The sequence below is a fragment of the Argopecten irradians genome, chromosome 16 (genome assembly GCF_041381155.1).
Source record: "Argopecten irradians isolate NY chromosome 16, Ai_NY, whole genome shotgun sequence".
NCBI classification, from domain to species: domain Eukaryota; kingdom Metazoa; phylum Mollusca; class Bivalvia; order Pectinida; family Pectinidae; genus Argopecten; species Argopecten irradians.
The window spans coordinates 4,082,714-4,106,443 of record NC_091149.1 but is presented as its reverse complement, the minus strand read 5'-3'; the positions used below and the strand labels follow the sequence as shown (position 1 = coordinate 4,106,443).

General features: G+C 35.6%; 4 protein-coding genes across 43 annotated transcripts in view; all 4 read left to right on the top strand.

The window, feature by feature from the left end:
- The window catches only part of LOC138310974 (uncharacterized), a 229,877-nt gene that overhangs the window by 100,598 nt on the left and 105,549 nt on the right, over positions 1-23,730 (top strand). The gene's annotated exons all lie outside the window — the stretch shown is intronic.
- LOC138310980 (collagen alpha-4(VI) chain-like) lies at positions 98-8,057 on the top strand. The gene is made up of 12 exons (XM_069252392.1): positions 98-352; positions 665-1,231; positions 1,677-1,706; positions 2,084-2,650; positions 2,969-3,028; positions 3,296-3,868; positions 4,104-4,193; positions 4,536-5,102; positions 5,641-5,673; positions 5,957-6,523; positions 6,826-6,885; positions 7,024-8,057. Exons 2-12 carry the CDS (start codon positions 742-744, stop codon positions 7,716-7,718), a joined length of 3,732 nt encoding a protein of 1,243 aa, XP_069108493.1. The 5' UTR covers positions 98-352; positions 665-741; the 3' UTR covers positions 7,719-8,057.
- LOC138310984 (cartilage matrix protein-like) lies at positions 13,043-14,758 on the top strand. The gene has a single exon (XM_069252397.1). It carries the CDS (start codon positions 13,136-13,138, stop codon positions 13,640-13,642), a length of 507 nt encoding a protein of 168 aa, XP_069108498.1. The 5' UTR covers positions 13,043-13,135; the 3' UTR covers positions 13,643-14,758.
- LOC138310757 (cartilage matrix protein-like) lies at positions 14,950-19,711 on the top strand. The gene is made up of 3 exons (XM_069252097.1): positions 14,950-15,743; positions 16,713-17,378; positions 18,438-19,711. The coding sequence occupies exons 1-3, from the start codon at positions 15,038-15,040 to the stop codon at positions 19,184-19,186; spliced, it is 2,121 nt and encodes a 706-aa protein (XP_069108198.1). The 5' UTR covers positions 14,950-15,037; the 3' UTR covers positions 19,187-19,711.

The window sequence follows — 23,730 nt, the reverse complement described above, 5'->3', positions numbered from 1 at the left end:
TACATGTGTAACGAGGATGTGTATCTCCGGAGAATACAATACATTTATAATATGATAATTGTTAATTTCTGTTTATGTCAAAATAATTCAATATATATATATATTGATATTGTTATGTTAATAAAAATGACATTGCAATTTTGTAAAGATCAATGAATTTTATCATTAATCCTAAAAATAAAATAACTAAAACGATATAAGTAATGATGAATTTTAATAGCAACGAAGTACAAAAATGATATAGGTAATGATATAATTAAAATAGCGGCGACGACAACAACAACACCACTGACAACGACAACAACAACAACAACAACAACGACCACAGCAGCGACAACACCAGAGACTATAGGTCAGTGTCAAGTATAGACATTGTTTATGTAATTCATCATATCATATAAAATTAAAATGGTGCTTGCATCATGTTTCCTTTGATTTGATTTTGATATTGAATTAAAGGGTATTTTATGAAGGAATACTGGTTCCATACGATATTCTTTGTCCGTACTTAAAATAAGACCGATGAAACGCTAAAGTGCCGGTTTTCAGTCATTATAGAGAGATCTGTATATAAGAAACTGATGTTGTCAAAATTGAATGTTTTCCATTTAAATTAATGTTGAAGAATTTTAATATTAGATCAGTGTTCATATAAATATTACAGTCTGCAGCAGTGGGAAACAAGACATTATTATCATTCTGGATTCTTCTACCAGTGTTGGCGATGGAAACTTTATAAAGATGCTTCAGTTTACTCAAAACGTCCTGCAACAGGCTAGTGTAGATTCTGGCCAGGTCCGAGTCGGTGTAGTGTCATATAGTACCGATGTACACATCCAATTCCATCTCAACGAATTCACAAGTCTAGCAGCTGTGTTAGAAGCAGTCGGGGATATACCGTTCACACCCGGAAGCACAAACACTGCCGACGCTTTGCAAACGATGCATTATGGGATGTTCACTTATGAAAATGGCGACCGTCCGGATGTACCGAATGTTGCTATCATTGTTACGGACGGCGTTTCCAATATAAACTCCCGGCATACCATTCCGGAAGCGGAAGAAGCAAGGGAGGATGGGATAGTAATATATGCTCTTGGCATTGGTCTTACCGAGACAACAGAACTGAAGGGAATATCAAGTATTCCTTTGGAGGATTATCTATTTATAGCTGACGACTTCACCCAGCTCGATCAACTTCAGAAAAACCTATTTACGTCTTTCTGTAAAGGTAAATTGTTTATTCTATTTCGTAAATATTATTTATCATATTAATATCATTGAATACAATATGACTTAAAATTTTATCATAATCGAATTTCATAAAAGGTGTTGCACTTTTTATCTAATTATTTCTTATAGTTGTTTATCTGAAGATTTTAGTTAAACAGAATTCATACGATACAATTTTGAAATAGTATGATGAGGTATATACCTCATGTAAATTTTTACATTACCTTAAACCTGAAACAAACAATTATCCACATGATTAAGCATATATGATGTCATTATCACCTAGCACCTTAAATACAATTGAAGTTATATCACAAATATGAAATGCAATCGCCATAGCTGTATTAACTAGTGCTTAATAATAATTAAAAACAAAATTTATTACTTATAAATAAAAATTGCTCAAAACTTATTATTTTTTATGTTAAAACATAAATTTGCAGAAATATTGCCAGAAATAGTTGAACCTGTCGGTGAGTCACACTTTTGTATCTAGCTGTATTATTTCAACAACATATGCATTACTAAGTTGATTTTATTCAAACGTCAAATGAACATATAGCAGAGCATAGAATAACGCTATGTTATAAATTTAAGATTTGATGTAATTTATCCACATTATGGGCGAATTGTCGAATTCCTAACATAAATATCAGGAGTGGGCCTATAGGGACCAACGCAATTACTTCGTTCTAAACATAGTTCGTGACACTCATAATATTACAAACATATTATATGAACTTTTATTGAAATGAAAAAATACGTTATAACCAAGTCAGATCGTTCTAAACGTTTTATGCTGTATTGTTTAAAGCCATGACATCTAACTATATTCCTTGAAAACATTTAGCGTGCCAATCCGATGAACAGGACATCGTATTTGTACTGGACTCGTCCACAAGTGTAGGGACTGACAACTTCCGGGAAATGTTGGATTTCGTCAGAGACATGTTGCTGGATGCTGACGTGGACTCCGGGTCTGTCAGGGTAGGAATTGTATTATACAGCACAGACGTATCCATAGAGTTTCATCTGAACGCGTTCGATAACAAACCAGAACTGTTCCTCGCTATCGAGAACATACGCTACATGTATGGGAACACCAATACAGCGGGCGGTTTGATAGCTTTGACTAAGGAGATGTTTACAAGTAGAAATGGGGACCGGCCTGGCGCACGCAATATTGCCTTTATATTAACCGATGGACAGTCCAACATTCACTCCGCCAATACCATCCCTGCTGCTGAGAAAGCGAAGAATGCCGGGATTGAAATATACGCTATTGGGATCGGTCTGGCTGAGGTCGACGAACTCGAGGGAATATCTAGTCAGCCATTGTCTAAATATCTGCACACCGTCGATGATTTTACAGAATTGGAAGGACTGCGTGAAGATATGTTCAACACGATATGTACCGGTACTTATTCCGTTTACATTAAATGATTGATAAAAACAATAAATAGACAGAAGCAGTAATAATTTTCATATAACACAAATTGTCAATTTAATTTTCAAAATAGATATAAAGCAGATAAAGTAAATAAAAATGTTTCATATTTTAATACCATCTACAGCGACTATTTAATTTATAAATCTTATGTTATGGTTTTGCCATCTAATAAGTATAGTTTCGATTCTATATAACAGTAAAGTGTACTTTTTAGAACCAATGTTAATTCTAAATTGATGTAAATATGTAGCTAATAAAGTTGATGTTTTTTTTGCCACATCATAGAAAAGCCTCCTAAGCCAACCCAGCCAGTTACCACCTTACCTCCACCCACAACCGTAGCCGGTAATACAATTAAGATAACTAAGTTCTAATAATTATTATTCAAATTATGATCGCAACTTGCGTCAAATGTTAACGTAACTAAAAGTTCCCCATCTGTCAACGGAAGTAAAATCTTATTCGTATATTTACATTCAATCATATATGTTGAAAAATATGTATGATGTAATTGTGCCATGCTTTTATCTAAAGATACTTATCTCACTGATGGAAACCATTACTAGTTACCAAAACTGATTAAAATCATTATCTTTTTCCTGCTATGGATAGAATTGTTCTGTGATAATGGGAGACGAGACATCGTTTTTGTCATTGATTCTTCAACCAGCGTCGGAACAGACAACTTTCAGAAAGTTTTGGGTTTCGTGAAAGATTTGTTGCGAGACGCTGACATAGACGCTGGATCAGTACGAGTAGGTGTGGTTCTGTATAGCTCGGAGGTCACCATTCAGTTTCATCTCAACAAGTTTACCACCAAAGTTGATATCTACCGTGCCATTGACAAGATACCCTACCTCTACGGGAACACCAACACTGCGGCAGGCTTGCTGGCGTTGACACAAGAAATGTTCACACCGGATAACGGAGACCGTCCTGGTGTCCAAAATCAGGCATTTGTAATAACGGATGGGGAATCTAACATAAATGCTGGCCAAACTATACCTCAAGCTGAGGCTGCACGGATGGCTGGTATCGAAATATACGCTATTGGAATAGGCTTGACTGAAACTGAAGAACTGAAAGGGATCTCGAGCAAGCCACTGACCACGTTTCTGTATGTCGTCGACGACTTTGCAGATTTGCAAGCTCTTCAGGAAGATATGTTTGAATCTTTGTGCCCCGGTAAATACATTATACCTTATAATTACTAGTTGTACTACTCAAGCGATTCCATTTAAATCATTGAGGATAATTAAAAAAGTACGTTATAACATCAGGTTTTTTTCAATCAGTTATATAATTTAGTACACATGTACAGTATATAAAAAGATGGTACGAGAAAATGAGAATGTATATGTTATGTTTGAAAGAATGTCTAAGACTTAAGTTAAATTTAATTTCTGCATTCATTCGCCAGAGAAACAACCTGAAACAACCACCCTTCCTCCGACTACAACTAGTTCTACAACCACTACCACCACTGTCGCAACAACACCGCAACCAACGGGTAATACTAGCCGCTATAATCTCTACCCGTTAAAACCATTTATTATCATTCTCTACTTAAATCATGGAACAATGTGTGTAACGTTTACCGTTTATAAACCCAAATATATTATTTGTACTTCAATATCAAAACACAATAGGCATTTTTACCGTTTTTAAACTCAAATATATTATTTTTTCATAAGTCTCGAAACAACTGGTGAATGTTATATCTTAAATATTTTAACACAACGGGTAATATATACCTCTTATGTATCCCAATCTAATATTACATTTTACTTTTTTTTATTTTACGGACGTTAATTTAAGTTCTTTTTTTTCTTTCCGTGACGGTAACGTACAGTCTGCAGTGTAGAAAGACGGGATATCGTGTTTGTTCTGGATTCATCCACAAGTTTGGGGAGAGATAATTTCAGAAAGATTTTAAACTTTACAAAATCATTCCTCCGTAATGCAGACATTGACAATGGAGATGTACGGGTAGGTATCTTAACATACAGCAGCGAGGTCAGAATCCAGTTTCATCTCGACACATACTCAACTAAACCATCTCTCATGACCGCCATTGATTCTGTCGACTTTATGCCAGGAAGCACAAACACCGCTGGAGGGATACGGCGCATGCGTATTGACATGTTCACTCAACAGAGAGGCGACCGTGCGCAAGTCAAGAACATTGCAATAGTAGTAACAGACGGTGTATCGAACATAAATTCACGAGAAACTGTACCGGAAGCGGAAGCCACTAGGAATGATGGGATTGATATTTATGCTCTTGGTATTGGAATCGTTGATACTGTAGAATTGGAGCAAATAGCAAGTAAACCACTTGAGGATTATCTGTACACTGTAAAAGACTTTTCAGAGCTGGAACTTATGCAAGAAAAGATGTTTTCGTCGTTTTGTCACGGTAATTAAATTAATTTGTATATTTCTTCCATCATAAATACATAATGTCTTTGATCAGAAAACAAAAATACCCCGTAATTTTTTATTATAAAACGAATATCAAATATTACATGAAATACTTCGTTTCCGCAAGAATTAAAACAATAATGATAACAACTAAATTAAGAACATCCATATGTATGGCCTAAAATAAATTAAGTTATAACAATAGAATGAAGCATTTCCTGATTAAATACAATTAATGTTCATTGTGCTGGTATAACGTATCGATAAACATCGGTAATAAGGACGAATCCTGGAAACGAGTCGCGTTATGGAAATAAATATATAATTAATTAATTAATCAATTAATTAATTAGTAACGAATTATCGAAGACGTGATAATAAGTGTAGCATTAATGCAAGATAATGATTTTTGGAACCCTTCCAATTCTACGTATTTATTTCACAGTTAATTAAAACAAGTAAAACACTAAATTTTCTTCGATTAAGGTGTCTACCTTTCACTATCACAAATAAATATATCGATTGTATTACAGAATCCCTATCTGTCGTAGATGTAGCCCCAGTGGGTGAGTAAGATAGTCGTTGTCATATCAGGAAAAATGGCGTGACGTCATACATCCGAGTCACCAAACGTATATCTAATTTATTACGTCCATTTTAGTAATCAAGTGTCTTTTATTATCTGAAAAGGCATATATCAATATTAAACTATAATCTTTAAAATATTTTAGATAATTGCATTGCGATTGTTAAGCAATGATGTAATTTCGCATCATGACAAAATGTGAATTTATATGTTTTCTGTTCGCTGTTCTGCGGTGTCGTACATCTAGTTTTAAAAATTGACAGGTTGTGGATCTGAAAGACAAGACATAGTCTTTGTGGTTGACTCTTCCACAAGCATGGGACCAGATAATTTCCAGAAAGTTCTAACATTTATGAAAGACATCCTGCTCAATGCTGATATAGACGGTGGATTAGTTCGTGTAGGAGTTGTACTCTATAGTACCGATGTGTCTGTGCAGTTCCACCTGAAGACATATATGTCTAAAGCTGACGTTTTCTTCGCCATAGACACCATGTCTTATATGTACGGTAATACAAACACAGCGTCTGGTCTCCTTGCCCTCACGGAAATCATGTTCACAGAAGCCAATGGCGACAGACCGGATGTTCCCAATATTGCTTTCGTCATTACAGACGGCCAATCAAATATCAACTCGTTCCAAACTGTACCCCAAGCTGAATACGCCCGGTCTACTGGTATAGAAATATACGGTATCGGAGTAGGCTTAGCAGACACCGAAGAACTGAAGGGAATTTCCAGTCTCCCTCTAGACAAATACTTCCATACCGTCGACGACTTCGCAGAGCTACAAAACCTTAAAAAGGATATGTTTCAGTCCCTGTGTCCGGGTAATATACCACATGTAGTATGATCTATACAGGTTCTGTATTTCGTAGTTGCATATAAGTAAAACAAACTAATAATTAAAACGCTAATTGTATATACAGACTTCAAAAAAGGAACTTAAAGATTTTTCAGATTTTGATATTTTCCCTTTTTTAGCTTTTCGCATTATGTCAATACCTAATCTAATTCCAAATAAAACATAACTTGAACATTAACGATATTCCTCTACTTGATTTATGGATAAGAATTGATATAATTCACAAGATATTGTGTCATTAAAGATATTTCTTTTCTATGATGATAGAAACAACTACAACACCGCAACCAACAACAACAACGGTCGCTACGACAACCGTTTCACCAGGTGAATACTCATTATTCTAGACATTTGACGATATTTACCTTTCCATTTAAAAGCTAGATGTGACCTAAGTTTAAAATGTTGGAAATATTAAACTCCACATAAAGTATCTATGGTTAATAAATTGTTGTATTATCTTAGTTTGCAGTAATGCTCCACAGGATATTGTCTTCGTGATAGATTCCTCCACTAGTGTTGGGACGACAAACTTTTTACGCATGCTCAAGTTCGTAAAGGATATCTTAGCCTTTGCTGAAATTGACTCTGGACGCATTCGTGTTGGAGCCATCACGTACAGCACAGGGGTATATATTCAGTTCCATCTCAACTCCTTTACCTCAAAATCCCAAGTTCTGTCCGCCATAGACAATATTCCCTTTACTGGCGGAAGTACAAACACTGCTGATGCTCTTTTAACAATGAAGTCACAACTGTTCACTCCAGCGAAAGGTGATCGTTCACATGCTGAGAATATTGCTTTTGTTATCACGGACGGGGTTTCTAACATAAACAGTCGCAGAACGATACCGGAAGCACAGTCAGCAAAGACTGATGGGATAGTCATCTACGCCATAGGGATTGGGCTAACGGAGACGCAGGAGTTGACAGGAATATCTAGCCTGCCATTGGAGGAGTTCATGTTTTCCGTGGATAATTTCGAAGAACTTAGTGGACTGAAGGAGACGATGTTTAAATCGATCTGTTCTGGTATCGTATTGAACAATACTCGCTATAAGTTACTAACCAACAGCTATCATTGCCATTTTTTAAATTCTGACAACTCGTTGGTGGAGGAATGTTCTGTTGCCATGTTGTCTATCAAGAAATACTCATGAGTATAGGTGGAGGTATATGTCTGTCGGTAACGCCCAGTCTCTGTGTTTTGTCGGGTGAAGGGCCAACATTGTATAATGGCTTCCACATGTCTTTGCTCTGGTACTTAGAAACCTTCATATCATCATCCTTATACAGAGTCGATCTCAATGATGTTGTTTTTTTATTGACGTCGTGCTACCGTCGAAATTGTCTTGTATTAGTAAACACTGTTGTCTTTAAAGTTGCTAGTTGGTGTCAGTTCCGTATGTCCTAAACACTTGAACTGTCCTGTCTTGGTTACAAGTACCGTTCTGTCTGCCGTAAATAAATTATTGATGTTGATTAAATTTGTCCTAAGTCCTTATTGTTTTCTTTGTCTGTTATAAATATCTGGTTGGTGTTTTCTGTCTGTCCTTAATCACGATTGGTGTTTATTCCATGTTTCTAAATATCTGATTGTTATCTATTTGCTTGTGTTTTTTGTTCTTTTTTTTCTATGTCGCTTCGTCCCTTTTGATTCTAGACAGATTTTATTTCTTTATTTCAGACAATGATTGAAGTATTGCATATACGTAAGTAATTTTACATGTGTTGATTATGCTTTCTTTTTTACAGTCAAACCACACTATTAATGCAATAAAACGGGAGTATGTATATTTGTCTTTTGTCATCTGTAACATGTCTTAGTATAAAAATGCTGAAGTTCATCGTGTAATAAACCGTTTGCGTTTTTCGTCATTGACATGTATATCATCCGTATGAAGGTGTTTCTCTATGCTTTAAATGTATTGGTATAAAGACGGTTACTTACACGTAAACCCGAATGCCGTACCGTCATAATTGTATGAAATTCAGTTATAACTATTTGGCACTACCCATTAATCCATGAATATTATTTAATGACACCATGGTTGTCTGAACTAATTAATCGGTATGTCATGAAATGTGTCCATGCTAAGCGACGACTTAACAGAAATTTGAATGTTGAAAGTTAAATTATGTGAACTGTCATCAGAGAACTTTGTATGATGTGTAATTGAGTTTTGTGAAATGTCATCAAATGTCTTTGTATAATCTAAAATTGAGTTCCGTGAACTGTCGTCTGATGCCTTTGTATAATGTAAAGTTAAGTTCTGTGAACAGTCATCAGAGACCTTTGTATAATGTAAAGTTGAGTTCTGTGAACTGTCATCAGAGACCTTTGTATAATGTAAAGTTGAGTTATGTGAACTGTCATTAAAGGCCTTTGTATAATGTAAAGTTGAGTTCTGTGAACTGTCATTACAGACTTTTGTTAATGTAAAGTTGAGTTCTGTGAACTGTCGTTATAGACTTTGTGTAATGTAAAGTTGAGTTATGTAAACTGTCATCACGGTCCTTGTTATAATGTAAAGTTAAGTTCTGTGAACTGTCATCACGGCCCTTTGTATAATGTAAAGTTGAGTTATGTGAACTGCCATTAAAGGCTTTTGTTAATGTAAAGTTGAGTTATGTAAACTGTCATCACGGCCCTTTGTATAATGTAAAGTTGAGTTATGTAAACTGTCATCACGGCCCTTTGTATAATGTAAAGTTGAGTTCTGTGAAATATCATTAAAGGCCTTTGTATAATGTAAAGTTGAGTTATGTAAACTGTCATCACGGTCCTTTGTATAATGTAAAGTTGAGTTATGTGAACTGTCATCACGGCCCTTTGTATAATGTAAAGTTGAGTTATGTGAACTGTCATCACGGCCCTTTGTATAATGTAAAGTTGAGTTATGTGAACTGTCATCACGGCCCTTTGTATAATGTAAAGTTGAGTTCTGTGAACTATCATCACGGTCCTTTGTATAATGTAAAGTTGAGTTCTGTAAACTGTCATCACGGTCCTTTGTATAATGTAAAGTTGAGTTATGTAAACTGTCATCACGGTCCTTTGTATAATGTAAAGTTGAGTTATGTAAACTGTCATCACGGTCCTTTGTATAATGTAAAGTTGAGTTCTGTGAACTGTTATCATGGCCCTTTGTATAATGTAAAGTTGAGTTATGTGAACTGTCATATCACGGCCCTTTGTATAATGTAAGTTGAGTTATGTGAACTGCCATTAACGGCTTTTGTTAATGTAAAGTTGAGTTATGTGAACTGTCATCAGGGACCTTTGTATAATGTAAAGTGGAGTCGTGTGAACTGTCAGCATAGACTTTGTGTAATGTAAAGTTGAGTTCTGTGAACTGTCATCACGGTCCTTTGTATAATGTGAAGTTGAGTTATGTAAACTGTCATCACGGCCCTGTATAATGTAAAGTTGAGTTCTGTGAACTGTCATCACGGTCCTTTGTATAATGTAAAGTTGAGTTATGTGAACTGTCATCACGGCCCTTTGTATAATGTAAAGTTGAGTTATGTGAACTGTCATCACGGCCCTTTGTATAATGTAAAGTTGAGTTCTGTAAACTGTCATCACGGTCCTTTGTATAATGTAAAGTTGAGTTCTGTGAAATATCATTAAAGGCCTTTGTATAATGTAAAGTTGAGTTATGTAAACTGTCATCACGGTCCTTTGTATAATGTAAAGTTGAGTTATGTAAACTGTCATCACGGTCCTTTGTATAATGTAAAGTTGAGTTCTGTGAAATATCATTAAAGGCCTTTGTATAATGTAAAGTTGAGTTATGTAAACTGTCATCACGGTCCTTTGTATAATGTAAAGTTGAGTTCTGTGAACTGTCATCATGGCCCTTTGTATAATGTAAAGTTGAGTTATGTGAACTGTCATATCACGGCCCTTTGTATAATGTAAAGTTATGTGAACTGCAATTAACGGCCTTTGTATAATGTAAAGTTGAGTTATGTGAACTGTCATCACGGTCCTTTGTATAATGTAAAGTTGAGTTCTGTGAACTGTCATCATGGCCCTTTGTATAATGTAAAGTTGAGTTATGTGAACTGTCATATCACGGCCCTTTGTATAATGTAAAGTTGAGTTATGTGAACTGCCATTAACGGCTTTTGTTAATGTAAAGTTGAGTTATGTGAACTGTCATCAGGGACCTTTGTATAATGTAAAGTGGAGTCGTGTGAACTATCAGCATAGACTTTGTGTAATGTAAAGTTGAGTTGTGTGAACTGTCATATCACGGCCCTTTGTATAATGTAAAGTTGAGTTATGTGAACTGCCATTACGGCTCTTTGTATAACTGTGACCACATGTTTTTGTTTTATGTAAAGTTGAGTTATGTGAACTGTCATTACAAATCTTTGTATTTATAGAGCAAAGTTGAGTTCTGTGAACTGTCATTACAAATCTTTGTATGTACAGAGTAAAGTTGAGTTCCGTGAACACTCATCACAGGCCTTTGAATAATGTAAAGTTGAGTTCTGAACTGTCATCATACCTCGCTGATACCCCAATATAAAACAGTATACATTATTTATATTATTGACATATTGATGTAAAATAATATATATTATTTGAATTGTTAATACGCTGCTATACCACATTATCCAATATTTTACATTGTTGATACTCTGATATAAGATGAAATGCATTATTTTGCATTACCCTGATATACACAGTATACATTATTTTGGATTGTTGGAAACCAATCATCGTTATTGTGTGTTTTTCTATGAACGTCTGTGCAAGTTTCATAATTTGCACGGACATGGATCGAACGAATTTTGCGGTTCTACGTTGGATTTTCATAATCTATTGAATGTTGGACTTCATAACTTCTTTTTTATATTTCAGTACGTTTGTTACCATGGAATAATGACGTTTATAAACCCATAATATATAAAAATTTGCAAAGTCTATACTTTTGCGTAATCATAGCCAGTAAACTTGCACACATTTAATAGTTAGTGTTTGGTGACAATGCATTAGTATTTAGTTACAATGCGTTCGTATTTTATTACAATGCGTTCGTATTTGGTAACAATTCGTTAGTATTTGGTTACAATGCGTTCGTATTTTATTACAATGCGTTCGTATTTGGTTATAATGCGTTAGTATTTGGTTACAATGCGTTCATATTTGGTTACAATGCGTTCATATTTGGCTACAATGCGTTCATATTTGGCTACAATGCGTTAATGCGTTAGTATTTGGTTTTAATGCGTTTATATTTCATTGTTTTACAATTCTAATCGCAGACATAGAATCGGAGTTTTGAAGACCGGGTTTTTATAGTTGGGAGACGGGTATATCTGCAGATGAACTTCAACGTTTATCCGGTGTCCAATTAAAACATATGATTTAACATTTAACCTATGATTTAGGGTCTCTATAACCGAATTCACATATCTAACTATTTTTCCTTTTAATATACTTGCGGAATATAAGTGTATTCATCACAAAAGATATAACTACATACAGCACATGTGGTTCATGGTTAACAACAATTGATGTAATATTTATTTTTTTCTATTTGATGTCTGGGGAAAATATGCGTATTAACTACAAAGTAAATGTTTATAAGTATGTACAGCACAATTGACTCATTGTTAACAACAAGAGATCTAACCACGTACAGCACATTTGGTATATGGTTAACAAGATATGTAATAATGTTGTCCAGCACATTTGGTCAATGGTGTTCACGTTTGGACTAACACTCTTGTGTTGGGTTGTGGTCTAACGTCCTTCTGTTGACCTTGAACCGTCTGTTTTTACGTTTATGGTTATGACGTTTCAGTACCACCGACCACGCCGCCCCCTAAAATAGGTGAGCACGTTCTGTCTTGTTTATATTTGACAATTGAACTGTATAGGTCAATCATTTCTAAGATGTTTTATTCAATGATGTCGTATATGCAGGGTTTCATCAGAATGATTCTGAAAATGAGCGAAAATTGCGATCATGGTATATGTTTTAGCACTCTTATTTTCTTGGGGACGATTTATTTGTACATAATTTCTATTCAAAGTGAGCTGATTCAGAATATTGAGAATATATTAACCTAATTCAGGATCAAATAGCCTGAATAAAATGCAATGTACCCAATTAAACTTTTTGCATTATTTTACAGTATTTATATTATTGTGCAATAATTGATAAATCGATGCTCTACATTGAGAGTAATTGGAAAAGTTCCTCATTAATGTTCTATAAAGGGAGTTGCAGTATTATTTTGCAATATATGTTCTAGCAATATTCTGCAAAAGGAGTTGTAATAACGTTTTAAACAATTTTAGCAATATTCTATATGGAGTTGTAATTATGATTTACAATAGTAATATTTCTGTAAAATGAGCTGTAATATGTCTGACCAACTTCTGCAAAATTACTTTTAGAATATTTTACATCAGTATTTCTAACATTAGACTATACAGCGATCCATAACATGTCACCTTTTGCTACTCTTTTACACAGTATGTACACTAGCTAAGCAGGATATAGTATTCGTTCTGGATTCATCCACAAGTGTCGGCCGTCCAAATTTCGACAAAATGCTGAACTTCGTGAAAACATTCCTTCAACACGAGGATATAGAAAGTGGGAAAGTCCGGGTTGGTGTTGTAACTTACAGTACATCAGTTAGCATCCAGTTCCACCTGAATGAACACACAAGCCGACACGACCTGGAAAAGGCAATTGACGGTATCCCATACCAGTTCGGTAACACAAACACGGCTGGAGGTCTTCGTACAATGCATAACGTCATGTTTACAGCGGCTCACGGAGATCGCCCTGATGCGGACAATATAGGGATTATATTGACTGACGGAGTGTCTAACATCGAACACCATCTTACCATCCCCGAGGCCAATTCAGCAAAGGACAGTGGTATTACCATATACGCCATAGGAATAGGATTGACGGAGACTGAGGAACTGGACGGTATGGCAAGTCTGCCGACTGACGCTCACAGCTTTAACGTGGACGATTTTAGTGAACTCGACAATCTCCATGACGTAGTGTTTGATTCAACATGCGAGGGTAAACCCTGCACCTAAATAACCTAGATTAACATTTCTTTACTTGATGGTTTCTATGGCAACCTTTTTGGTATTCTCATATTTTCTTTCTAATTTTATGGCTGTGGTATTTTGATTATTTTTAATTTATTGTCAGTTTCTTATTTGGTTGTGGTATTAATGATTTGCATAATGGTAAATCCGAAGAAATAAATCAATGCTGAAGACGAATCTAATGTATTCACATAAAAACGATTAACAAATGGTTTATCGGGGAAATGAGTGACTTAACATTGCACACAGTATATTTCATAAAACAATTAACGATTGGTTTATCGGTTGTTTTAATTTGTCCCTCATTTACATAAAACAATTAACGTTTGGTTTATAGGTGATTTTTATTTTTTTCTAATTTTTACATGAAACAATTAACGATTGATTTATCAGTAATTTTAATTTTCCTCTTCTTTCCATAAAACAATTAACAATTGGTTTATCGGTTATTTCAATTTTTCTCTTCTTTCCATAAAACAATTAACAATCGGTTTATCGGTGGTTTCATTTGATTGTTTTTTTTTATTCTTGTCTAAGTATTCTTTCGTAATTGAACCACTGTTATTGATGTCACGAGTTGATTAACTAACACCATTCCATTTTAATGTTTTACTTCATTATGTTATGTTGATACGTAAATTTATATAGCAGAATGTTTATTCTGGAATTACCGGTTAACCACACTGTATTATAAACATGTTTATATTTAGCATTTTGGTAATAATGTCTTATTTATTAAGCTGGGTTCTATGCAAGGATAATTAAAAATTATAGCAGTTAATTATTCCGTATTTGCATATTACAGAGTTGTCTTGTAGGTAGATTGATTGTGACATCATTAGTTATTGAGTAAAACTAGTGTCGATTACTCTGAAAAGATGGCGATACGTTCGCAAACACATGACGTCACAATCATATCTACCCACAAGGGCAGATAACTCTGTATTATGCTGACCCAGATAACATTTCTTTGTACTTGATACTGTTTGTTAATATATCTCTCCGTGTTCCAGTTATCACACTCCCACCCACCACTACACCCCAAGGTGAGAAATAACACTACTGACCGGTATGCAATTATGATGTCGAAGAGAATATATTTGGTCGCATTACAGTATTTATCGATACATTATAAGTAACTTCTGAATTCGTTGTACATAATAATATTACTGTTAACGTACACATTTTAGCAATAACCATATTTTTGTGGTTTTCCCACTAGACATTTTGCGCTAGATAGGATTGCACTAATCGTGATTTCTACATAGCGTTCGAATATAAATTATTAAATATTGTTGGAATGCTCTGATGAATCACTGCGCTAACATGTTCAAGATTTTGCGCTAAAATTCAATTTCGCTAAAATGATACCTATTCAGTATGTTCTTTTGTTCTTTTCAAGTGTGCACTGCTGCGAAACAGGATATTGTTTTCATCATTGATATGTCCACCAGTGTCGGCTTCGATAACTTTGATAAGATTTTAGAATTCCTAACCGACTTTTTATTACACGATGATATCGATAATGGAGTCGTCCGTGTGGGTGTGGTGGGATACAGTACTGACGCCATTGTAGAGTTCCACCTTAACAAGTACACGACGACTGCGGCACTGTATCAGGGTATAAACAGTATCAAATACATGCTGGGTAACACCAACACGGCGTCAGGACTGAGGCTCATGAGGACGACCATGTTTACTCTGGAGCACGGAGATAGACCGGACGCTGAGAATATCGCTATCATTATAACTGACGGCGTGTCTAATGTGAACTCCAGACAGACTATACCGGAAGCAAGAACGGCAAGAAATTCCGGAATAAAGATATACGCCATCGGCGTTGCTTTAATAGAAACAACAGAACTACAAGGAATAGCGTCACTTCCTTTAGAGGAGCATCTATTTTTGGCAGATGATTTCTCCGAGCTGAACAGCCTTAAAGATAAAATATTTGAAGGACAATGTCCACAGCCGGCCCCAACACCTACACCCACAACACAAGCGCCTACAACACAGGCGCCTACGACACCAGCGCCTACAACGCCACCTATCGGTAGGATTGCACCAAATACCAATAACTCCACATAAACATAACTTATTGCTTTTTTCTGGTGGTGATGGTTCCAATCTAATTCTCTCTGATTATGGATGGGTCTCTATTTTGTTACATTTTATTGATAAAGTGATTGGTGATTATAGGTATCTCCAATATATAATAAAATGTTCAAATGTTTTAACAGTGCTGATGGGCACTGTATATTAACATATACGTGTGTTCTTAATTCGTTTGGATGTTGGATTCCTTGAGTGCTATAAGGTCAATGACAACAGTGTCGTAAGGTCAAGGACACCAATGTCATGAGATCAAGAATACCAATGCTGTAACTAACATATCACTTCGGATGGGGATCACAACTATATATGTTATGTATTCTGTATTTGCACATTACAGTTGTTAGCCCTTGCGCATAGGGGTTAATTGTGACGTCATTTTTTGTGAGCGCAACATCATACCCTTTACAAAATAATGACGTCACAATGGATACCAGCCAGCAATGCCAGTCACTGCGTTAAGTAGAGACAGGATATACACAATAACCTTGGTGATGCTTTAATTTTCCATTGGATGTATGTCTTTTCGTCAAATTATAACATTAAATATGAAATTAACCATCTATATTGCCGTTATACATACATGTGTCTAACAAAAGGTTAATATGATTTCAGTGGGGTTGTTTTGCGATGTAGTCGTCGACAACATTTCCATGCTGCATTTATTTTGGATTTGTCGCTCATACTCTACTCTATAAGAGATAATTATGATATTACTTTAAGGGATTAATGATGATTATAACAATGTGATAAGCATGTTATGTACACATTAGTTGATTACTTTTTCTTGCAATTTATACAAAAATGTATTGAAATAAGTCTTATACGTCTCAACGCTGTGTCAATGACAGTATCGATATCATCTAGCTATCAAAACCAATATGTAACTGACATCTTGTTTTCCAAGGTATTGAATTTAACCGTGTTTTCCTTTCTCCTTAAGTTTGTTACGGAACCAGACAAGATATCGTGTTTATACTGGATATGTCGACTAGTGTAGGCAGCTCAAACTTCAATAAAGTTCTCGAATTCCTCTCGACATTTCTCCTCCACGATGACGTCGATAGTGGGATAGTACGTGTCGGAGTGGTGGGATACAGCACGGACGCTGAGGTGGAGTTTTACCTGGACCAATACTCTACTTCAGACTCTCTGGACAAAGCTATCAGGAACATTCGATACAGGTTCGGAAACACCAATACGGCGGCCGCCTTAAACCTCGCCAGGACAACGCTGTTCACTGCCGATCGCGGCGACCGAGGCGACGCCCAGAATATCGCTATCATTGTCACTGACGGCGTTTCTAATATGAACTCTCGTCAGACGATACCAGAAGCGGAAATGATGAGGGAATCAGGAATCCAGATTTATGCTATAGGCGTCGGGTTAGTGGAAACCGAGGAATTAACAGGGATCGCTTCTCTGCCTATAGAGGACCATCTTTTTCTGACGGACGATTTCTCAGAATTAAATAATCTCCAGGACAAGGTGTTGGATTCATTTTGCCCTGAACCAAAAGCGACACCAACTCCGACTTCTACGACAACACTGTCACCGACGACAACGTCGCTACCGACGACACCAAAACCAACTACTCCCGAGCCTTATGGTAGTATATCACACTTACACCGGCTTCGGATCGACGCGTTACTAAACTAAGATGTTATCCTTAAACCACGTTCATTGGAATAACAATTTGCTTCTAATGTTTAATGGTACACTTAGCCTACTGGGGTTTCCGTGCACTTATAATGGTGCTTAGCCGTTAATACGCCTTATAACTGAAATTTCAGGTTTAAAATTAATAAGCTTAGCCGTTATCATGCCTCGTTCCTAAAATGTTATAAAAAATTAATTTACTTATTTGTAGCATTTCTTACTTTGCCTTTTTTTCATGTACAGTAATATCATATGTTATTTTTTTGGCATTCTTTGTGGCTAACCCGATACTAGACTCTTTAAAAATATCAAATTTCTAATTAATTAGCTTATCATTTACTAGGCCTTATAACTACAATGTAAGAATTCAAGTTTATTTTTTCATTTTTTTTTCTCTAGCTTTTCGTACTTTGCCATTTCCTTGAATTTGATAATACCGTAACGTTACTTCCTTGACTCTTGTTCTAACATTTTATCATGGAAATTTTATTATTGATATTTGAAATAAAACAGATTAGCTTCAACATACATTTTCTTTAAAAATAGTAGTTGGCGCATATGCATCACGCAGATTTTGCTTTTTATACACAAATTAAATAATACTTTTCATTTCAAATTTTTAAAGGATGCTATGAAATTATTATCAAATGTAATTTGTTTCTTCTTAACTCTTAATGTATTAATATAATCCATTGAAAATTGAAGAGCAAACATTTTCTTTAAAGTGTTTTACAGATTACAATAAGGAATTTCTCCAGTTGTTTTTGAGTTATATTTTTTCCGTTTTGCAACTCACTTTAGATTCTTAAACAAACTATTCGACAGTTTTTGTGATTTTATATTAGATTGTAAAGATGTATAATGCAACTTTCAAGATAAATGATCAATTAATATCATTGTTGATTTTTCTTGATGTATTCGTTCACTTTATACGAAACGAATTTCTCAAATACATTGGAAAAACTACACAAAGGTATTGAATTTAACCGTGTTTTCCTTTCTCCCTAAGTTTGTTACGGAACCAGACAAGATATCGTGTTTATACTGGATATGTCGACTAGCGTAGGCAGCTCAAACTTCAATAAAGTTCTCGACTTCCTCTCGACATTTCTCCTCCACGACGACGTCGACAGTGGGATAGTACGTGTCGGAGTGGTGGGATACAGTACGGACGCTGAGGTTGAGTTTTACCTGGACCAATACTCTACTTCCGACATCCTGGATAAAGCTATCCGGAACATCCAATATAGGTTTGGTAACACTAATACGGCGGCCGCCTTACACCTCGCCAGGACAACGCTGTTCACTGCTGACCGTGGCGACCGAGGCGACGCCCAGAATATCGCTATAATTGTCACGGACGGCGTTTCTAATATGAACTCTCGTCAGACTATACCGGAAGCGGAAATGATGAGGGAATCGGGAATCAAGATTTATGCGATAGGTGTCGGGTTGGTGGACACCGAGGAACTTATAGGAATTGCTTCTCTGCCTATTGAGGACCATCTTTTTCTGACGGATGATTTCTCAGAACTAAATAATCTCCAGGATAAGGTGTTAGATTCGTTTTGTCCTGAACCAAAAACAACACCAACACCAACTACGTCGACAACAGTGTTACCGACGACAACGCCGCTACCGACGACACCAAAACCAACTACTTCCGATCCTTATGGTAGTATATCACGCTTACATTGGCTTCGGATCGACGCGTTACTAAAACAAGATTTTATCTTAACGTCACATTCATTGGAATAACAACTTGCTTCTAATGTGTAAGGCACACTTGTTCTACTGGGAAGCCGTTATCGCGCCTTGTTTCTGAAATATTAGATATAAAATTGTTAAACTCAGCCGTTATTAGCCTTATACCTATAATGCCATAAAAGCCTTTTTTGTTTTATTTATTATTTTAACTAATTTGTAGCATTTCTTACATTGCTATTTTTTATGTAAGTAATAACATTATGTTATTATCTTGACATTCTTTGTAGCTAAGCCGTTACTAGATTCAAATTCCTAATTATAAGCTAATTATTTACTAGATATTATCACTAAAATGGAAGAAGGCAAGTTTTCTTTTTTTTCTCTCGCTTATCTTACTTTGCTATTTCTTTCAAATAAATAATAATGTTACCTATATGACACTTTCTCTAACATTTTGTTCTCGAAATTTTATTATTGGTGTTTGAAAGAAAACAGATTAACTTCAGCATATATTTCTTTAAAATTCGCAATGAGTTTATATACATCACGCATATTTTGTTTTTTATATACAATTTCGATTTTTTTAAAGATGCTATTAAATGATTTACAAATATGTGTTTTGTTTCTTTCCAACACTTAATTTGAAAAAATGATTAGCTCTTATTTGTGATTTTATATTAGATTGTAAAGGTATATAATACAATTTTCAAGGTGTATAATCAATTAATTTTGTTATGTATTTGATCATTTTATAGTAAACGTATTTCTCAAATGACAGTGGAATTACTACATTAAAGTATTGAATTTAACCTTTTTTTTATCTTTCTCCCTAAGTTTGTTACGGGACCAGACAAGATATCGTGTTTATACTGGATATGTCTACTAGTGTAGGCAACTCAAACTTCAATAAAGTTCTCGACTTCCTCTCGACTTTTCTTCTCCATGAGGACGTCGACAGTGGTATAGTACGTGTCGGAGTGTTGGGATACAGTACGGACGCTGAGGTGGAGTTTTTCCTGAACCAATACTCTACTTCCGACTCCCTATACGCAGCTATCCGGAACATCCAATATAGGTTTGGTAACACTAATACAGCGGCCGCCTTACACCTCGCCAGGACAACGCTGTTCACTGCCGACCGTGGCGACCGAGTCGACGCCCAGAATATTGCTATCATTGTCACGGACGGCGTCTCCAATATGAACTCTCGTCAGACGATACCGGAAGCGGAAATGATGAGAGAATCAGGAATCAAGATTTATGCGATAGGCGTCGGGTTGGTGGAAACTGAGGAACTAACAGGAATTGTTTCTATGCCTATTGAGAACCATCTTTTCCTGACGGACGATTTTACAGAATTAGACAATATTCATGGTGAAATATTTATCTCGGTTTGCCAGGAAATAAAACTGACGTCCTTACCGGAACCGGAAGTGCCCACGACACTATTTGTTGGTAGTATACCTACACGAGCATTCCGCCTACTAAGACTCAAAACATTGCTGATAACGTTTTTCTTTCTTTGAACATATGAACACCAAAATCGCTATGAACACTAAACTCGCTGTGATAAATAAAATCTTTTTGTTAGCAACATTTACTAAGACATTACCAGCAACATTTATTATTAACAAAATCTAACCATCTAACTACAACGATAAAGCGGTCTGATATGTATATCACATTGACATTTTTCTTGCACTGAGCGAAATTTGTATCCTAAATACCGTTCAGTTGTCAGTTGCAATGTCGATAACATAACTTTATTGATGTGGTGCATGCATTTTGATGCCTTCAAGGTACTGATGAATATGTATTACAAATATTATAACGAATACCTGCATTATTGGTCAGGTATAAATATAACAGTAACACTCTTTTCAATATCAAGGAGTGAATGTGATACTTTGGTTTAGTCGCTGGAAATCTTAAGACCTTAAATATCCCAATACTAAATCATCCGCTTTTCAAAATGTTCTCAAAGCCAGAACATTAATGACAGTTTTTTGGAAACGTATCTGTTACTTTTATCACCATGATACTAATATTACGTAACCTGCCTTGTTTGGCTATTTTTCGTATACCATTACAATGAATTATTCCGTTTTTGCATATTTCAGATTTTCATCCCTTGTGTGTAGGTGATGATTATGACGTCATTTCTTTACGAGCAAAGTTTCTTTGAATAATATGACGTTATACTCATAACAAATATGATGTAACAATCAGCATCTAGTCGTAAGGGTAGTTACTCTGTAATATGAAAATACTGAAAATACTGAATATTCAGCATTGAAACAAGCTGCATTTTGAATATATATAAGATGGCTTAACGCATTGCACTGTCTATGTGAACTCTCCATGATTAGATTTCCGGGAGAATCGGTGGGAAACTGTTGGTCGATACTTCAGGTTATGGCTTGGATATGTCTTGTCATTGGTCCTGAAGGATTCTGTTACTAGCATATCAGTACCTGCTGTCTACCGTTCGAGATAATCTTAGAGTTTAGAAATACAAATCCGAAATATATCAGATTACTTACAGTTTTGTTTTGAAATTAGTCAAACTTAGTGATGGGCATTGTTTGTTTACTTTTAAAGTAGGTTTTTAATAAACACTTTTTTTCTTTTCTTTTTCTTTTCTTTTAAAGAGTGTAGTGGCAAGTTGCAAGACATCGTCTTTCTTCTGGATATGTCTACGAGGGTTTGGTTTGAGTATTTTTATGAGATGATTCATTTTCTTGAGACCTTTCTATTACACGAAAGTGTTGACATCGGCGCGGTACGATTGGCTGTTGTTCACAGTGTTGGAAGAGTGGAGTTTTATCTAAATTCTTATAAAACAATTTCCGAACTGTACTCTCTTATCTCCCTTATACAAAACGTTGATTATATGGATGGCAGATCCTTCCCGACCGGGGGTCTCGGGCTGGCGAGGACAGAGATGTTTACGTTTGATAACGGTGATAGGCCAGATGCTGAAAATTCACTTATTGTACTGACGGACAGATTATCGACCTCTCAGGACATGATTCTAGACGCCGAACTGTTACGATCAGACGGGGTCACGATATATGTGATAGGGGTAGGGCTAACAGACACAACCCCACTCCAGCATATCACATCACAACCAGCCCGGGACTACTTGTTTCTGGCGGATGAGTTCTCTGTCCTTGATGGTTTCCAGGACATGGTATTTGAATCGTCTTGCCCTGGTCAGACTTCAGCGTCCCTATTTGGTGGTATGTCACCCTAATCTGTATTTTATAGTAGCTAAATCCTAAATCTGACAGTATTCAGACACCTGTTTGGTGTTGGAACTAACGTTGATAGTAGTTAAATCTGACATTATTCAGACACCTGTTTGGTGTTGGAACTAACGTTGATAGTAGTTAAATCTGACATTATTCAGACACCTATTTGGTGTTGGAACTAACGTTGGTTGAAGTTAAATCTGACATTATTCAGACACCTATTTGGTGTTGGAACTAACGTTGGTTGTAGATAAATCTGACATTATTCAGACACCTGTTTGGTGTTGGAACTAACGTTGATAGTAGTTAAATCTGACATTATTCAGACACCTATTTGGTGTTGGAACTAACGTTGGTTGAAGTTAAATCTGACATTATTCAGACACCTATTTGGTGTTGGAACTAACTTTGTTTGTAGATAAATCTGACATTATTCAGACACCTATTTTGTGTTGGAACTAACGTTGGTTGTAGATAAATCTGACATTATTCAGACACCTATTTTGTGTTGGAACTAACGTTGATAGTAGTTAAATCTGACATTATTCAGACACCTATTTTGTGTTAGAATTAACGTTGGTTGTAGATAAATCTGACAGTATTCAAACACTTGTTTTGTGTTGGAACTAACGTTGGTTGTAGCTAAATCTGACAGTATTCAAACACTATTATTTTAGAACTAACGTTGTTTGTAACTTAATCTGACAGTATTCAGACACGTTTTTTTTTAGAACTAATGTGGGTTGTAGCTAAATTCTAAATCTGACATTATTCAGACACCTGTTTGGTGTTGGAACTAACGTTGGTTGAAGTTAAATCTGACATTATTCAGACACCTATTTGGTGTTGGAACTAACGTTGATAGTAGTTAAATCTGACATTATTCAGACACCTATTTGGTGTTGGAACTAACGTTGATAGTAGTTAAATCTGACATTATTCAGACACCTATTTTGTGTTAGAACTAACGTTGGTTGTAGATAAATCTGACATTATTCAGACACCTATTTTGTGTTGGAACTAACGTTGGTTGTAGCTAAATCTGACAGTATTCAAACAATATCTTTTTAGAACTAACGTTGTTTGTAACTTAATCTGACAGTATTCAGACACTTGTTTTTTAGAACTAACGTTGGTTGTAGCTAAATCCTAAATCTGACATTATTCAGACACTTGTTTTTGTGTTAGAACTAACGTGGGTTGTAGATCGATCTGACAATCTGTATTCAGGTTCGTATGTGTTTTCGTCATAGGAGATATGGTGGTTGTGGAACTGAATACATTATATCTGTTTTATTGGTTAACTAACCGTTGCCAATTATATGTGGTCCTATTGTAGCC

Excerpts from the sequence above, each read along its gene's own strand:
- LOC138310980 (XM_069252392.1), top strand. The coding sequence starts at position 742 with ATGCTTCAGTTTACTCAAAACGTCCTGCAACAGGCTAGTGTAGATTCT. Across the intron at positions 3,029-3,295 it reads TCCACCCACAACCGTAGCCG|AATTGTTCTGTGATAATGGG; the intron begins GTAATACAATTA and ends TGCTATGGATAG. Across the intron at positions 5,103-5,640 it reads GTTTTCGTCGTTTTGTCACG|AATCCCTATCTGTCGTAGAT; the intron begins GTAATTAAATTA and ends ATTGTATTACAG.
- LOC138310984 (XM_069252397.1), top strand. The coding sequence starts at position 13,136 with ATGCTGAACTTCGTGAAAACATTCCTTCAACACGAGGATATAGAAAGT.
- LOC138310757 (XM_069252097.1), top strand. The coding sequence starts at position 15,038 with ATGTTCTTTTGTTCTTTTCAAGTGTGCACTGCTGCGAAACAGGATATT. Across the intron at positions 15,744-16,712 it reads AAATACCAATAACTCCACAT|TTTGTTACGGAACCAGACAA; the intron begins AAACATAACTTA and ends TTTCTCCTTAAG. Across the intron at positions 17,379-18,437 it reads AACTACTCCCGAGCCTTATG|TTTGTTACGGAACCAGACAA; the intron begins GTAGTATATCAC and ends TTTCTCCCTAAG.